This window comes from Sminthopsis crassicaudata, chromosome 3 (genome assembly GCF_048593235.1).
Source record: "Sminthopsis crassicaudata isolate SCR6 chromosome 3, ASM4859323v1, whole genome shotgun sequence".
In the NCBI taxonomy this organism is placed as follows: Eukaryota; Metazoa; Chordata; class Mammalia; order Dasyuromorphia; family Dasyuridae; genus Sminthopsis; species Sminthopsis crassicaudata.
In genome coordinates, this window is record NC_133619.1 from 529,832,334 (window position 1) to 529,850,961 (window position 18,628).

Genomic DNA, 18,628 nt, shown 5'->3' on the forward strand with positions numbered 1-18,628 from the left:
TCAGATACATGTCATGGTAGTGGATATTTTTAGTTCGCTTGGTCTTTCCTGTTTGGATGGTCAGGTTAACATCTTAGGAGTTTTAGATTTCTACTAAGAGGTTCTGTAGTAGTTTAGCAATTGATGTGATGAACATGATATGGTTTAAGTATAGTCAGCAGTTATTTATTAAGTACCCTAATTATGTGTCAAGCATTGTACAAGTGCTAGAAATACAGACAAAATTAGTCTCTGATTTCAAGGAACTGACTTCCTAAAGGAGGAGAGAGCTTGCAAACAACTAATACAAACAATCTCTATACAGGATAAATTGGAGATATTCTTAGAGAGTAGTAAGGGCTACAACAAAACTTTATTACAGAAAGTGGATTTTTGGTAATACTTAAAGAAGCCAGGAGACAGAGTTAAGGAGGGAGAAATTTCTGGCTTGAAGGTTAGTTGGTGAAAAATAGGGAGTGAGTAGAAAGAAAATAATGTATCAGGAAAAGCATTGAAGCTGGATGGTAAAGTACATGGAAATGAATGAAGTGTAAGGAAACTGGAATGGTTAAGGGGCCAGAGGATTTCACTCACAAACAAGAGCGTCTGGAAAATCACAGAAAAAGTTTTTTTTAGCTTGAATTCTGACCTGGATTTAATTCTGGGAGATGGCAGAATAAGCCAGTAAATTTCAAACTCTCCACATTTCCCCCATAAACAGAATAGATTCGCATCCCAAGATGAACATAGATTGATGAAAAATCAAGAAGGCTTAGGCAGAACAGGGGTCTTCCACGTACAACACAGGGATTAATCTGTGTGAGGTGCAAACACCTCTAGCCCAGTTCCACAGAAACAACAAATGGGGAACCTTGGGGTTAGCCGGGTTTGTCTGGAACCTCAGCAGGAGCAAGGAAACTTTCACCTCTTGGACTGTGTGTGGAACAGGGGGTCTGAGTCTGGTATGACTAAGATAACCTTGATTGATGAGGAATACCAGGCCCAACTATGTTGCATAGACAAGGCCTTGTATGAGAAGGAGCCAGCATATTTGATGAGTACAAAAGCAATGGGGCAGGGATATTGCTGACTGTGGGCACTTGCAAGAAGGGAGAGCTCTTGGTTGGGGTCCCAGGACAGAGGGACTAGCTGAAGTGAAGATAGAGGCATCATTCCTCTAGAGATGCTTACACTAATACTTCTCTTTAAAAAAAAGAAAGAAAGAATTGACAAAGAAGAAAAAAGTCAACCATAGAAACTTACTATGGGAAAGGGAAGACCAGGGTTCATCCTCAGAAGCGGACACTGAAGTAATAAAAAGCTTCCTCTACTCCAAAGAGTAACATTAAATGGTTCCCTGCTCAGAGAGAATTCATGAAAGAACTCAAAAATAATTTAAAAATCAAATGAGAGACATTGAAGAAAAATTAAAAAAAAACTAAAAATAAAAACAATCCAAAAAAACCCAAAATTATGAAACAAAGTTAGTCAGCTAGAAAAGAAAATACAGTCTCAAAGATGCAAATGACTCTTTGAAAATTAGAAGCTAGTAAAGCTATGACATCAAGAAATAACAAAACAGAATATAAAGAATGAAAATATAGAGCACGATGTGAAACTTCTTATAAGAAAAAAGAATAGATCTGAAGAATGATCAAGAAGAGAAAATAAAAGAATAATTGAACTACCTAAAAGGTTTGACCAAAAAAGTCTTGATGTAATTTACAAGAAGTAATTCAAGAAAATTGTTCTGGAATTAGAGGTTACTGAACATGTGAGGAAAATATAAAAAGAAAAAAATCTCCCTATCACCCCCTCAAAGAGATCCTTTGTGGAAAACACATAGGAATATTAATTTCGAACCCCATAGATCAAAGAGAAAATCTTTCAAAAAACAAGAAAAGAAATTCAAATACAGTAGAGCTACAATTAAAATTGTATAGAACACATCAGAAGCCACAATAAAAGACCATAGGCCCTGGAATCATATACCAGCAATCAAAAGAACTAGTCTCGTATATTGTAAAGAGGATTTTAGTTAAGCTTTCACTTGTACTAGATAGCTTCTAGTACCTCTTCTGACTGTGAATCCATGTAATTCTTTCTCACTATCAGAGTTCTTAATATATTCTGTGTTCTAAATTCTTTTGACAGTCTGGTAAAGCATTTAGATTTTTCAGAACAGTAGGTGTTTAAATTCATATTTGAAAGAAACACTAAATTTCAATTAGAGGTTATTGAAAATAAAATTGTAATTTTTTTCTCATCACAGTTCATAGAACCCCCTGAAATTTATCCATACTATTTTTTCCATTCTCAGATTATGAACCCGTTCTTGAAATTTTTGTTTAAAACCATATAGTTATTGAAGTAGAACTGTTATTTATATCTCAGTGATGCTTTAATGCTGATTTACAATGCATTAGTGTTTCTTTTCATATAAAACATAAGTTATTTAGCTCTTCTCAGCAATACAGTGGTCCAAAACCATTCCAATAGACTTTAGATGGAAGATACTATCCATATCCAGAGAAAGAATTATGGAAACTAAATGTGGATTGAATTATATTATTTTCACCTTTTTTGTTTTGTTGTTGTTTTTTGGTAGTTTTTCCCTTCTGTTATGATTTTTTCTCAACCAATATGTCTCATATGGAAAATGTTAAAAATTAATTATACATGTGTAACCTGTATCAGTTTGCATGCTGACTTGGGGAGGGAGGAGATAAAAGAGAGAGGAAGGAAAAATAATTGGAACTCAAAATTTTATACAAATGAATGTTGAAAACCCTCTTTACTTGTTTTGGAAAAATAATATATTATTAAAATAAAAAATTTAAAGAATGATTAAAATAAGTCATTCTGTCAAAAAAAATCAAAGAAGACATTTAAACATTTTGTTACATGGAAAGCAATTAAATCATTACTTATAGTACATTATCAATCTTTAATGCAGTAGTTCTCAAACTTTTTAAATAGGGGGCCAGTTCACTGTTCCTCAGACTGTTGGAGGGCCGGACTATAGTAAAAACAAAAACCTTACACTCTGTTTCCGCCCCTCAGCCTGTTTGCCATAACCTGGCGGGCCACATAAACGTCCTCAGCGGGCCGCATCTGGCCTGCGGGCCGTAGTTTGAGAACCCCTGCTTTAATGTATATTTACTTAAAAAAATCAGAATTATAAAGCTGAAAAAACCTGCAAGATTTTCTAATATAATTTAGTTTTTAAGGGATAGAGTAATTAAGGGACAGCTAAATGGTACAGTGGATAGAGTGCTAGGCGTGGAGTCCGGCCAACCTGAGTTTAAATCTGGCCCCAAATACTTATTAACTATGTGACTCTGGATAAGTCACTTAACTTTTATTTCAGTTTCCTTATCTGTAAAATGAATTGGAGAAGGAAATGGCAAAGCATTCCTGTAGCATTGCTAGAAAAACTCTAAAAGGAGCCATGAAGAGTTTGACATAGGTGAAATGACTGAGCAACATAAGTTAAATGATTTTCCCAAGCTTCTTATTTTTGTAGTGACTACAACTCAAATTAAAATGAGTATGTAATTATTCTTCATTAAAGTAATTCTGTGTAAGTGATAGACTTTTATAGAAAGGAAATTTATGCCAACTGCTTCATATTTTTTAGAATTGTGAGCATTTTGAAAGGTATCCTTATTTAAAGATAACTTTCTGAACAGGAAAAAAAATCTGCACACTCCAAAATAACACTTTGTATCATTATTAGTATAGTCATAATATATCAGGTATTTATAACACAAAAATAGTCTGTGCACTTTTTGTATTCTGACTCTTGAAATGTTGTGTATTGTAGTCTAGACTTTCTGAAAGAGAGCTGAACCCTTATTGGAAAGATGGTGGAACAGGCCTACCACCAGAAGATACTAATCCATCACCAGTTGCTAAAGGTAAAAAAGCAAATCTCTTTTAGGTTCCTTTTTATTCCTCTCAGCATAACCTGGTTTTGTTTTAAAAACAGTAGATAACATTATGAAGTTTAGATAGAATAAAAGCCCCAACTTAAGATTTGGGAAATGTTTTTATAATTATAACATTTTATTTGACAGTACATATGCATAGGTAATTTTTTTTTTTTTTTTTTTTTTACATTATCCCTTGTACTCCCTTCTATTCCGAATTTTTCCCCTCCTTCCCTCCACCCCCTCCCCTAGATGGCAGGCATTCCCATACATATTAAATAACTTATAGTATATCCTAGGTACAATATATATGTGCAGAACCGAATTTTGTTGTTGTTGCAAAGGAAGAATTGTGAATTGTATTCGGAAGGTAAAAATAATCTGGGAAGAAAAAAAAAAAAATCTCACGTTTACATTCATTTCCCAGTGTTCCTTTTCTGGGTGTAAGTAGCTGATTCTGTCCATCATTGATCAATTGGAATTGGATTAGCTGTTTTCTATGTTGAAGATATCCACTTCCATCAGAATACATCCTCATACAGTATCATTGTTGAAGTGTATAATGATCTCCTAGTTTTGCTCGTTTCACTCAGCATCAGTTGATGTAAGTCTCTCCAAGCCTCTCTGTATTCCTCCTGTTAGTCATTTCTTACAGAACAATAATATTCTATAACATTCATATACCATAATTTACCCAACCATTCTCCAATTGATGGACATCCATTCATTTTCCAGTTTCTAGCCACTACAAAAAAGGGCTGCCACAAACATTTTAGCTCATACAGGTCCCTTTCCCTTCTTTAGTATTTCCTTGGGATATAAGCCCAGTAGTAGCACCATTCTGGAGAGCAATCTGGAATTATGCCCAAAAAGTTATCAAAATGTGCATACCCTTTGACCCAGCAGTGCTACTCCTGGGCTTATATCCCAAGGAAATACTAAAGAAGGGAAAGGGACCTGTATGAGCTAAAATGTTTGTGGCAGCCCTTTTTTGTAGTGGCTAGAAACTGGAAAATGAATGGATGTCCATCAATTGGAGAATGGTTGGGTAAATTATGGTATATGAATGTTATCATTTCTCTTCTGCCTCTTTCACTTGCCTCCTCCAAAACCCACAACCAAAAACCCCAAACACTCCCCCTTTATTAAGGGGAAGCTCAACGTTGCCAGGTATAGCTTTTCAGGTCCAGGTGTACAAGGTCATGCTGAGGTCAAAGACAACAATAGTCCCATGAGAATAAAAAGATAAAAAGAATCCTTCAGGTCTTTCTGACCTGGTTTATGTAGGATTTGCCAAATAATTTATATGTAGTTCATTCAGCCTATCCATAGTCTATTCAGCCTATCTATAGTCTAAATGACTACAACTATGAGACATAATGGGCCCTTAGCCCCTTGGACTTAAGATGTTAGCAGAATGAGTAATAGATCTATTTGGATCATCCCCCAACCTCCCCTTCCCAGTCTAATCTCACTCTTGAGCATCATTTCCATGTTTCCAAATGCCTACTGGATTTTTTTTACTAGATGTTTCATAGGCATCTCAGACTGAACATATTTAAAACAGAATTGATTTTCTTTTTATCCAAATCCATCTATCTTCTAAATTTCTCTTACTTCTCTTGAAGATATCTTTCCCAGTCACTCATGTTTACAAACTTGGCCTTATACTCCACTATTTACCCCTTGTATGTAATCAGGTCCCAGATATTACTTTTTGTTTTCACAATATATCTTGTCTCTATCCCTTTCTAACTATTCACATTGCCTCTCCCAACACTAATCCTCCACACATTTACACAAATGATTTTACAAAGTCCAGGTCTGACTGTGTCACTCCATTTCTTAATAAATTCCAGTAAATCCCTGCTACCTCTAGGATAAAATATAAACTCAATTTGGCTTTAAAGCCATTTATAATCTGGCTTCACCTTAACTTTCCAGCTTCCTTATGCAGTATTGCATTTCTGGTACTTTACAGAATAGCCACATGGGTCTCATTGATATTTTTCATAAGCAACACTCTCTCCTCAATGACTCTCTCTCATTCCTGGTATGCACTCCTTCATTACCTTGTAAGACTACTCAGATATTCCTTTTACATGAAGCTGGGCCTGCTACTTCTTAGAACTACTAGTCTTCTCTTTCCCTAAACTACTTTATTCTGTTTTTCTTTATATATGTACATGGCTTCTTTGATATATAAGCTTGAGAACAAGGACTGCTTCATCTTTGTCTTTTTTGCCCCTGCCATTTAACACAGCTTTAGGTATATAGTAGATGTAATAAATGCTTTTTCCTTAATTGATGTTGAAGAATACATATATAGCCTTTGTTATACAATAATACATTAAAGTTACATAAATTGAAAAATAGTAAGAGGGATCATAGATCTAAATATGGGGGATAGGCAGTCAGGGAAGCCTTTAAGTAGAAGGTCATATTAAATAAGAGCTTATCAGATTGCTTGTTGTCTTGGAGAGGGGAGAGGCAGAGGAGAAAGGGAGAAAAAAATTTGGAACGCAGTCTTATAAAAACAAATGTTGCAAGCTCTTTTTACATTTATTTGGAAATATTGAGAAAAAAATAAAATTTTAACAAAAATAAAGGATTAAGAACATCATATTTATGAAGAATTGGTTGAAAAAAGAAGAGAGTGGAGGTAGGAAGACTTTTTAAGCAGCTATTACAGAAAGATGGTAATACTGACTTGAATATAAGGATGATGGCAGTGGGAATAGAAGAGAGAAAGGGAGTGGCTCTAGAAGAAATAGTAAATTTATTGACTGACTAGCATATTTAGAATTTATATATGTTTTTATTTGCACCATCTGAATTACTAGTAGTAATACCTTGTGTTTACATTTATGATAAATAGCAAAAACATTGTTAAATCATGTTCTTTTTGGAGCATTTTATAAACTGTTAATGAGATAATTTTTTTATTATTAGTATGCTGTTATATTCATTATTTATTAGTATGCTAACTAATGCTTATTTTTATGCATTTAAAGTCTCTACAGATTTATTATTTATCAAGGCTACTGGTTCCTTAACACTTCACTCTACCCTACTTTTATATCTTCATCTTATGTATTTTTTACATATCTATATTGCATGTGTAATGTTTTCTCTGTAAAAATGCAAGTTCTTTGGAGCAGCGACTGTATTTCTATTGTCTTTTGTATCTGCAACACAAATTACCATGCCCAAAAGAGTTTAATTAATACTTATTGGTTTCATGTTTTGAACCATGTGTAGAAACACTCATAAATATACTACCTTTTTGAGTACTTCAATTTTATAACAAATGTTACAGTTTTAAAATATCTGAGAAAGTATATTTGTTAAGTTTTTTGTTACTTGCTTTCTCTTATTTTTATTTTAGTTATTTAAGAGAATTTGACTTTTAGCATATATTGTACCTATATAAATTAAAACTTTTCAATTTTGATAATATTATTGAATTAACATTTATAGATTTTATCCATTTTTATGCATGGTGCCTTACATCATATTAGGAAATGTATGGTAAATTAGAAGTTAATATTTGTAGTCATGACATGATATGAATCTACAAGGGCAATGGGAGAAATGTTCTTTTCTGGACTTTCTGAATAAAATACTATTTCTTTAAAAAAATAGAAAACAGATTAAAGTAAAAGTGAGTGATACTAAAGCCTCATTATTTTTGTTCAAGTCTTTTAACTGGAACTTTTTGGATGACAAAACCCTTGTTTTGGAATATGAAATAATTTATTTGATTATTGGTTTTGATGAAGGTCATAGATGAGAGTTCATATTTCTGTTTTAATTCTTTTCAGTCTCCATCATGGGAGTACTTTTCACATGTGTGAAACGTGATTTGAACTAAGGATAGTAGACTTCTGTAGAGGCAAGGTAGTTCAGATGATAGATTATTGAACCTGGTATCAGGAAGCTCTGAGTTCAAATATGATTGTTGATATTTAGTAAATGTATGATCGTGAGCAAGTCATTTGATATGTTTACCCCGTTTCTCCTATTGTAAAATGAGAATAATAATAGCACTTCCCTTTCAAGGTTATTGTGAGAATCAAATGAAATAAAATGTGTAGTGCATAACACAATATTTGGCATATTTTGTTATTGTTCTTCAGCCGTTTTAGTTGTGTCCAGTTCTTCATGATCCCATTTGTGGTTTTCTTGGCAAAGACACTGAAGTAGTTTGTCATTTCCTTCTCTAGCTCATTTTACAGATGAGAAAATAGACAGACAGATTTGCCCAGTGTTACATAATTAGAAATTTCTGAGGTCACATTTGAAATCAGGTCTTCCTGAATTTAGTGTTTGGTGAAGTCTTATCCACTGAGCCACTTAGCTGCTCCACCTTCTCCTTATCAGTCATCATCATCACAAGAACTTTGAATGGAAATCTTATTTTCTTGTAACTTGCTTTTTCTTTAAAAAAAAAAAAATTAAGCAAGTTATATTTGGAAAGCATGAGGCTTCTGTTTTAAAGCAACTATATTCCCCACTTATTCCATTATTTTATTTTTGAAAAATTAATTTTATTGATAATTTTTGTTTTTACCTCACATTTCCTAGTCTTTCTCTGTTATTTTTGACAGAATTAAAAAAAAAATAGATCAGTGAGACTAATCAAAAGCATCTTAAAAAGTCTATTATTACATGTAGTGTTGTTCACTTGCAGTAGTCTCCCCTTTTCTGCAAAGAAGAGGGGAGATGTCTTTTCGTATCTTATCTGTGGGGTCAAGCTAGATTATGATCATTTCAGTTTTTGATTTTATATTTGATTATTTGATTTTATTGTTCTTTCTCTTTACATTGTTATAATCATTGTATATATTTCTTTCCCTCTCCTAACCACAATTTTTCAGTTTGCATTAGCTCATATCAAAATCTTGTGATGCTTTTCCATATCAATAATTTAATTTTTAGCACAATAACATCCTATTGCATTAATTTATAACAAGTTGATTTTTGTCCCCAATTGTTGCGTACCATGAAAATTTTCAAATAAGCTAACTACTTAAAAAAAAAAACCCTCAATTTTGTTTTATGTTCCAGATTTTCTCCCTTTCAAATTGCTTTCCAGAAGGGTTCATAGTTCTACCAACAGTGCATTAACATACCAGTTTTCCCATAGTTCCTCTAGCATTTGCCATTTTCCTTTTTTGTTCTCTTAGCTAAGCATGACTACAAGGTATACTTCAGAATTACTTCAGAATTGTTTTAATGTGTCTTTATCTTATTATTAATAATTTAGAACATTTTGTCCCAATAGCTGGGGTCTTGTTATATAGTACAATATATAAGTTCACCTAGTGAGCTGAATATAGAAACTTTTCTTACATTCTTTTGACATTTTGTATATTGCAGTATGTATATATATTTTCTTTAGAAAAGAAAAATAAGATGTAATAATTGTTCAAATGTTCTCAATAAACATCATTTTGAAAATTATATAGATTATAGAAGTAATAATTTTAACCATATTAAAATACTAAGTACCAAATTTATTATTATTATTATTATTTTTGCTCTCTATTTTCAGTGGTAGAAGATGGTGGATTAAGCTGGCTTAAAAAGTCCTACCAAAGAATGAAAGAACAAGCTGAGAAACAAAATCGAAATTTTGAGGATGTTGTAGCAGAGAGATATGGGGTAAGTATCTCTTTTAGGAGGATTTTTTTTTAAATGCAAGGAAATTAAACTAAAGTTCTTTTACCTTTGTAAAGACATTGTTTGCTGTAAAGGCTTTTGATTGAAACTTTCTTTTAAATCTGGAATTTACTTGCTGGTGAAAACATTTGTAATCAGAGTTGTTAGTGTATAAAATGAGTTCATGATATAAACCTTAGAGCCAAGTAGGCTAAAATTATTTCAAAGTTTAACGTAAAAACACTAAAAATACATGTTTCCTTTTTTTTTTTTTTTTTTTTTTTTGTAGTCAATGGAGACATTTCAATTGAGATTAGAAGAAGCTAAGAAAGCAGCATCAAAAAGTGACAACTATGGAAAAGAACGGTGGAGAAAAACAAGATACTCAGAAAAAGAACAGAGTGATCAAGAAAGCAAAAAATATAACATGGAGAAACATGATACCCACAGGGACACGTGTAATGAATTTTCAAGTGGCAGTTATAGCAAAGTAAATATGACAAGTGATCAAATATCTAGTAAAAATAAATCTAGAGGAGATGAGAGAGAGAATAGATCACGATTTCTAGAACCAGATAGAAATGAATCATTTCACCTGATAAAAAATTATGATTCAAGGGAAAAGCAAGATTCTTCTTTACTTGGACATTTCAAGCATAAATTTTTGAGACCTTCTGAAGATGATGAATTATCACTTCATAGCAGAGATTCTGAATCACCTAGTTCCTCGGCATTGTTACGTCAAAACTCTTTGAGTCATAATTTTCTAAAACCTGATGAAAGCAGTAATCAAATCTCATACTCGTGGAGCCATGAAAGGAGAGGAGGAGAGAAGCAAAATTCAGATAAAAAGTTTTTTAAATCCACTAGTGGTACGGCTATTATTCAAGAAAATTCAAAGAACATGAAAGAAAAATCACAGGAAGAAAATCTAAGCTTTCCTCCTGAGAAAAAAGAATGTCTACAAGAAAATAAGACTTCGTTATCTGGGTATTTTGTGATTTTTTTTCATTTTGGTTACTTAATATTTTATTCAAAGCCCATAAAACTTAGTAACTTAGTGGATGTTTGAAGTATCTTTTAACAGATGGTATGCATCCTTGAATTTCCTAGAGTATAACAGGGCAGTTAAGATATACAAATATGCATTTGTTATAAATCTATTTTATAAAATAATTATTAGACTGCATTAAGATAACAACATTGAGTTTATGGGTTATGTTTCATGTCAGAGTTGTACAGTTGAATCAAATTAAAATGACCAGTGATCATATAACTCTAGTATTACTGTTGTGATCTCAAGTAACTAAATTCAGTTTGATCTTGTAATTTTCTAATAGGTCCTAAAAAAAAAGGCATAATTGCTTTGATCATTGGTACTTGCTAAGTGTAAGTATAGATTTGCTTCATTGTCAAACTTAAATAGAAATGGGGGTTACTAATCCATACATGGGTAGCTAGATGATGCAGTGAATAGAGCTCTAGGCTTGGAGCCAGAAAGACTCCTCTTCCTGAATTCAAATCTGCCCTGAGACATTTACTAAATGTGTGATTCTGGGCAAGTCACTTAACCCTATATAGCCTAGTTTTTTCATCTATAAAATGTTGTAGAGAAAGACATGAGGGCAGCTAAGTGGTGCAGTAAAGAGAACATTTGTCCTGGAGTCAGGAGGACTTGAGTTTAAATCTGTTCTCAGATACTTAACATTTAACTATCTGTGTGATCTTGAGCAAGTCACTGAACCCCAATTGCGTTGCTAAAAAAGAGAGAGAGAGAGGGAGAGGGGAGAGAAAAGAAGAGAGAGGGAAGATGGGAAATGGGAAATAGGAGATGAGAGAGAGGGGAGAGGGAAGGGGGACATGGCAAAACACTCCAATATCTTTGCCAAAAAAACTCCAAATGGAGTCATGAAGAATTGGGCAAAATAAAAGTGATTAAAAAATAACAATCCATACATAAGGATTTAAAAAAATGTAACATTAAGTATGTTTTAGTCTCTTTTTGTTTGTTTTATTATATGTTTCTCAATTTTAATATGGTTCTGGCGGAACTAGGGAGTGCTGAGTGAGTTTGGATTTCATCTTTGACACCTCTGGATAACAATTTTAGATGGAGGCCAAAAGGGAAAAGATTTCCATTGTCCTTATCTTACAGATAAGATTGAGAAATGTGATATCAGTACCAATTAAACTACCATATCCAAAGATTGCTCAATAATGGATTGATATAAACATAAATCTAAAAAGAATGTTTCATTGGCCTGTTGTAGGATTCTGTTCTCAGCCCTGAGCTGTTCAGCACTTCTATTAGCAAACTGGATAAATCTCCAGATGGTGAAATTATCAGATATATAAATGATTCCTATTATTTCCTGGGAAGGTGATAGCTAATATTTTGAAGAATAGAATTAGGATCAAAAAGGATCTTGATGAATTTTGATAATGAAATTTCCTTCATATATTTTGTTAATTTGAAATGTTTAAATAAATCTCTTTAATATTTTATTAATGACTTACTATGAGCAGTTTAGATTACTAGCACATGACATTCTCTGTCCATTATTAAAGAGGATAATAATTTTTTATTTCTAAATTCATTTTATTAAACTGGATGATATTTTAAAATAGCATCTTGTATAAGAAGCTTTTCCTGTCTTTCTCCTCTCTCCCCACCCTTTAATACCATTGCCTTCCCTCTCTGACTTTTTTCCCAATTTTTCCTGGATTATATCCTTACACACACACACACACACACACACACACACACACACACACACACACACACACACACACACACCACACACACACACGTGTGTATGTGTTTATATGTTTTCTCATTCATTGGATTATTAGCTCCTTGAGGGTAAAAACTTGTTTTTTTGCCTTTATTTGTATTCCTAGTGTTTAGTGAAAAGCTTGGCATGTAGTAGGTGCTTAATAAATTTTTGTTAACTTGACAACTTTGATGAGCAATACGTTTCTTTAATTCTAGTAATTTTGGCTTGAGCACACTGGGGTCAGTGATATTTAGAATACGGACTTGATAGTGCTAAGCTTTGAGCCTCAACTAGACATAAAATATTTTTTAACAAAAGCAACTAGAATCATGAAGATAGCACTTAAAAGTATATAGTTCACTTTTATGAAATGAAATTTGGTAAGATAAGCAGCCTTATGAATTGATGAGGAAGACAGTGATTAATATTTTGAAACCGATTGTGTTAGGATGAAGATAATAAATATGTGAAAAACATATTTGGAAAATGTGGGGAAAAGAGAGGAAAAAAGGGAGAGGGAATCTTAGTAATGGGAAGACAGAACAGTAAGGACTTGTGGAGTATTGTATGAGTGTGGATTGTAGAGTTTTTCAGAAAAATCTGAAATTTTTTCTTTTACCAATGGGTACTATGATTTTGAATTCTGAAATTTATTTCTCCTTTTCTTTTTGCTTCTGTGATAAGTGAGATGTGCAGGAAGATATTAGGTAATATTAGATATGAATAGGTTTTTTTTTTTTAGAAAGTGTCAAAATGTTATATAATGTTGGAAAAATAAAAATATTCCATGTTTTAAGTAAATTTGGTACACAGAATTTAGAATTTATGTAATTGATAACATTGTGTAGTAATTCAATTTGCATTATAGAAAGCCTTAAATTTAAAAGGATTTGGGACTATATCATTACCTACTTGCAGACTGCTATATTATCATCAGAAAGGAGGAAAGAAAAGACAAAGGTTTAGCATTTTTGGATGCAGAGATCTTAGAATTTCCAAAACATGGAAGAAACTAAGACTTGGCCACTCATAAGGCCTTAGAAAAAAGGCAGTTTTCCATTTGGGACATGATTACAAAGCTTTAGAAATGTCATAAAGTAGGTCCAATAGAAATAGTGCTGCTTCTTTGTTGCCAAATTGAGAATATCATGTGGCTCAGCCACATGGTTCACTTGGACCCCTCATTTTTAAAAGTTTCTAATTGTATATTTAGAGGATTTTTTATCCATACAAAAGATTATTTTAGAAAATAAATACCTGTTTGTTTTTTTTTCCTTTCCTAGCTTAATTTTAGTTGTATCCTTCTAAGCATCTGTTCATTGTTAAAAAGCTTAGGAAAATTGAATCTGTCCAGTGCTTTTATGCTGAATAACAGGATATCTTTGCTTTGGTATACAATATGTTTCTTCAGTTATTGTATACCTACAACTCATTGTAATGCCTCACTTTATTTGACCTTTAATTATTGTTGCATTATGGTATAATAACATACCTGCTAATACTAAAACTAGATACTACAAGAGATGCTCAGATTGCTTTACTTTATCATGTAATTTGTAATCTTTGGCATTCCAAAGACATATGTGTTCACTTAAACTTGCATATTGACATATATTTTCTGTTTTAAAATGAGTAAAATTTGGACTATTAATTTCAAGTTTTAACTTTACTTTTGCTACAGCTTAATATGACAGTATTTGAATACATATGACATCTGTTTATGCTCTCGGTCTCAAATTACACATTTGTAAATGGCCATTACCTGGCTATACTCTAAGCTCCTTGAAATCGAGCCCTGTTTTGATTTTGTCCTTGTGTTCTAAGTACTTCCCTCAGTGCTTGATGTGCTTTATCACAATCTTTTTGATTGTTAACTGATTATTATTTAGGTTTAAAGTTTTTTCTTTAGATCTCCCCCCCCCCCCCATAATTGTCTTTTATTTGTTTTTATCCCATCTTGTACTTGCTCAGATGACTTTTTGCATCCAAATGCAAGATTTATCTCAGGTACTGTTATATTAAATCAATTGTTTCAGATTGTTGATTGGGAGTTAAGTACCTAAGTAGTAATTAAATTTTGACCCATCTTTAAAATGAGGTAATTGGACTATAAATCTCAAAAGTCCATTTTAGGTCTAAATACTATGAACTATTTTCTTTTTATACCTGTGTTGTGAGCAAATATGGTTTTGCAATTAAGTAGCATCATGCTGTATTTTTTGTGAATATGGGAAAAGCAAATATTGGAAACTATCAGACTGCAGCATTGAAAGATCCTTTTTGAGACAAAGTAGTATAATGGAAAGGACTCTGAATATAGAGTCAATAGGTGAGTTTACATCTTGGCTCTGATATTGCCTGGTTCACCATGGGCAAGTTGTTGAGTCTTTGGCTAGTAGGAGTGACTAAATGGAAACAGGAGAACATGGTTGATAATTTAAGGGAATTTTGTAGACTGAAGTACATAAGATTTGAAGATTTTTCCTTTGGGTGGCTGGAATTTCAGTGATGTGGAAGAATTCAGTTTTTTTTAATATGTACAAATATGGTTGGGAATCTAAAGGAAGAAAAAAAGGATTTGGATTTTCTTCTTCTGAACAATGAGGTGTAGCAGTGGGGTGATAAATTAGAATAGGATTATTTTAAACTTTAACTGAGGTTTTATACCACAGATTTATAGTAGGAGAAGTCAATTTAGTAGAATTTACAGAAAAAATGAAATATAGAGGAAAGGGGGGAAAGAATCAAGAATAAGCATTTATTATATAGTACCTATTATGTACCAGCTACTATGCTGTGTGCTTTATAGATACCTCATTTGATTCACATTAACCCTGCAAAGTAAGTGCTAATATTATTCCAGTTAAAGAAACAGAGATTAAGTGATTTTCGCAGAGCCATACCATTAGTAAGTGTCTGAGCCTTCACATCAGAGATGCTAGCCCTCTCTGAACACCCCATACACCTTTTGGTGTTCACTTTCACCCAACTCTCATCTGTAGCGCCAAGAAGTTGTAGCATGCATAATGGGCAGGTGCTGGCAAGCTATCTCAGCAAAATGAGCTAAACCAAGTTAGGAGGATAACTGACAGGCCTCAAAGCTGTTGACAAGTTAGGGGGATGTCTACCCAAAGTATGTGAAAACTTCCTTGTGGAATAAGCAAGTGAGAACAGTTTGTCCCCACAGCCAAGAAGTAGACTGAAACAGGTTTGTGGAGTATGCAGAGTTTGGTCAGACATCAATGAAGCCAGGGTCATCCATTAGCCATCTTTTGTCTTGTCATTTCACTTGGATGACTGGAAGAGACCACTTTATACAATTATTCCTTATTTAAATCCAGTTTATTAGCAAGTCAAAAACATCATCCCATGATGTCATTGGTCTTCTTTAAAAACAGAGGATGAACAAGTATTCAAAACTGTATTTCAATTGAGTTCTTCCTTTTTCTAGATTGAGAGTTCTCTACTGTATCATCTAGCTGCCTCAAATAAGGAATACTCTTTAATAAACTTATTCTGTGTGTGTTGCATATGAAATTCTGCACTAGCCACTGTGTGATTTAATTCCTGCCTTTTAGGAATTTCCAATTTTAAGTAGAGATGACAAGTAAACCCTGGAACCACCGAATCAAAATCCCTTTTGCCTTCCACAAACATAAAAAAGCTTTTGTTTCAACAGGCACAAACAACTATAATAGATGTAAGATTGGTAAGTGCCTTAACATATAAGCCTAGGAATTCAGCAGAGAGATTATTTGAGTTATATTTTTATATTTGATGTTGATATCAAAGATGATAATCATATTACCTTTACTACTTTGGTGTCATAATTGGAGAGAGAATGCTGAGTTGCATGGAATGTGGCAGATTTGAAATGTGATGCTCATCTTACCATGGAATATGTTGAGGTACTTAATGTGAAATCTCTAAATAGGGATTTATGATTAATACATTTTTAGACTAAAATTATGAATATTCTTGCTGAAAAGTTTCTAGGAACTTATATTAGTTTTTTGAAACTTGAAGAGTTATCCAAATATCATGAATTATATTTTGACTTAAGTCCTTTCTTAAATAATTTTAACATGGATGGATAGATAGGTTTAATAGTGTGATGTAAGTTAGATAACTGCTTCACTTCCTGTTATTAGGAAATGAATTAAGACAAAATAACCTTTTGTGAGTAGCTAACTATCCAAGCAATATTAAAAATATTGGCGAAGTTGGGGAGGTTGCATGACTTATGTTATTATCAGAACTTAACTCTTATGTGTCATCAAAAATAGCATGAAGTTTTTTAGTTGTTTCCTGAATTTTTCTTGTATCTAGCATATATCAAAGCCACATTACACTTTGGAGAGCACAGTTAGAAACCCTCCCAAATATCTGGAACTGACTATTCATTATTAGATTTTTCTTTTTTTTTTTTTTTTTTGCTGATATCCTACACATGTCAAATAATATTGATTATTATTTAAATTTTACATAAGATTTTAAAAATAATACTTCTTTTTGACTTGATACTTTGTTCAATCAGAAATAATTCAGAAGATGGAGCTAATCACCTTCTAAGTGAAGATGAGATGAATAAACTTGGAGCCAAGATAATCAAGGCAGAATTAATGGGGAAAATGGTGAGAGTCTTATTGGTTGCTCTCCTAGAGAGTACTGGTAATTATATTACTTTTATTGAAGCTCATAAAACCATACAGGTACTTTGTAGATTATCTAATCTTCAGCCCTTTCCTTTTACAGATGAAGACATTGAGGACCAAAGAAGTTCATTGACATGTTCTCAAAAGTCCTAAACAAAGCTTGTGATTTTTATGAAAGTTTTTAGTTAATTATTATTCTAATTTGTGTGTGTGTATGTGTGTGTGTGTGTTGCCCTCAGTATTGAAATGGCCATTTTTTGAATAAACATTGATGTAATTCTTATACCTATACTCACCTCTTAAATGATTCATGAATGAAATTGACAGAGCTTTAACTTTTTAAGGTTCTAGGGAATATCGCAGTACTGTTTGATTTTCATTTCTTCTTGTTTTTTTATTTTGATGTTGTATAAAAACTCAAACACACCTATAATTGTCCCTTTCCCTTTCCCATCTCTTATCTTCAAGATATAGTATCCGAAAAACTGGTTAATAGAATGGCCTTGCTTAATTTGGAAAGGCTTGTCCATTGTATAGCTTCATGGATAATTGAAATATGAGTATGAAAAAAGCCTTTAAAAACTAAATGGAAGGTACTTTGAGATTACATATGGCATATGCATCTTCATAACATACTACGAGTGTTCAGAAATGATTTCTAGATTGTTCTCTTATGCCAAAGGAAAAATGTAGTTTGTATGCTATATATTTACTTTATGTTTTATTGTTGGTCATTCTGGACTTTGGAACAGAATTGAAGAATTTGCAAGAAAAAGAGAACCAATAGAATTGAATTTTGCTAACATAGAGACATTAGTTGAAGTTGTCAGTAAAAAGGCAGTCCATTAAAAAAAAATATGTCTTTGTTCATTGAACCACTGTAGAGAAGGAACATTTTTTTCTATTCTGTCACATAAATTTGTTAATTTTTTTGCTTTATGCTTTCTTGCTTTATATGTCTTTTTGTATAGAACTCCTTAGCTAAAAAGGAAAAAACTAGATTCTAGACTTTGATCCAAATCCTGTGTAGTTGGTAAAGTAGAAATTGATTTAAATATCATGATGAACTTAGATGATTCTAATAACCTTTAGCCTAATAGCATTTGAAATTTATGATATCTAAGGAATTACAAAATGATTTCATCCATAAGTCAGTTTGATTTTTCCAAGTGCATATACTTTAATGATTTAATTAGAATTCAAAGTAAAACTGTCCCTTGAAAATAATTATGATACAATTGTGATTGAGATAGCAGGTCATAAAATGCAATAAAAACCCTTATTTTTATTTTTAAAGGACTTAGCAGTACAACTTAAAGCACAGCTTGACAAAGCACGCAAATTAAAAGAAACAAGAATACAAGAATCAACAAGAAAATCTGAGATGAAGGTAAAAAAAAATCCTTTGTGGCTTCATTTTGCTTATTAGCTACATTTGGAGGATGGCACTAACTTTTTAGTGGATAATATTTTTAATAATAGTTACTCAATGAACATTGATTAACAAATTAGTTGATACGGTAGTTTCATACTGATAACTGACTTAAAGTTACTTAATAAATTCATTTATTGAGATATTAGGTTGATGAAGTTGACTTCTTTATGAGACTGTTTTAGATCA

The 18,628-nt window shown here is 32.5% G+C and overlaps 1 protein-coding gene across 2 annotated transcripts in view; it reads left to right on the forward strand.

Annotated features, from left to right (window-relative positions):
• Positions 1-18,628, forward strand: part of CWF19L2 (CWF19 like cell cycle control factor 2) — a 114,546-nt gene that overhangs the window by 31,077 nt on the left and 64,841 nt on the right. For both annotated transcript variants that reach the window (XM_074304355.1, XM_074304356.1), the window contains exons 6-10: positions 3,806-3,899; positions 9,469-9,578; positions 9,865-10,565; positions 16,890-16,986; positions 18,305-18,397. In XM_074304355.1, coding sequence (XP_074160456.1) covers positions 3,806-3,899; positions 9,469-9,578; positions 9,865-10,565; positions 16,890-16,986; positions 18,305-18,397 — 1,095 coding nt within the window. The remainder of the gene's footprint in view (positions 1-3,805; positions 3,900-9,468; positions 9,579-9,864; positions 10,566-16,889; positions 16,987-18,304; positions 18,398-18,628) is intronic.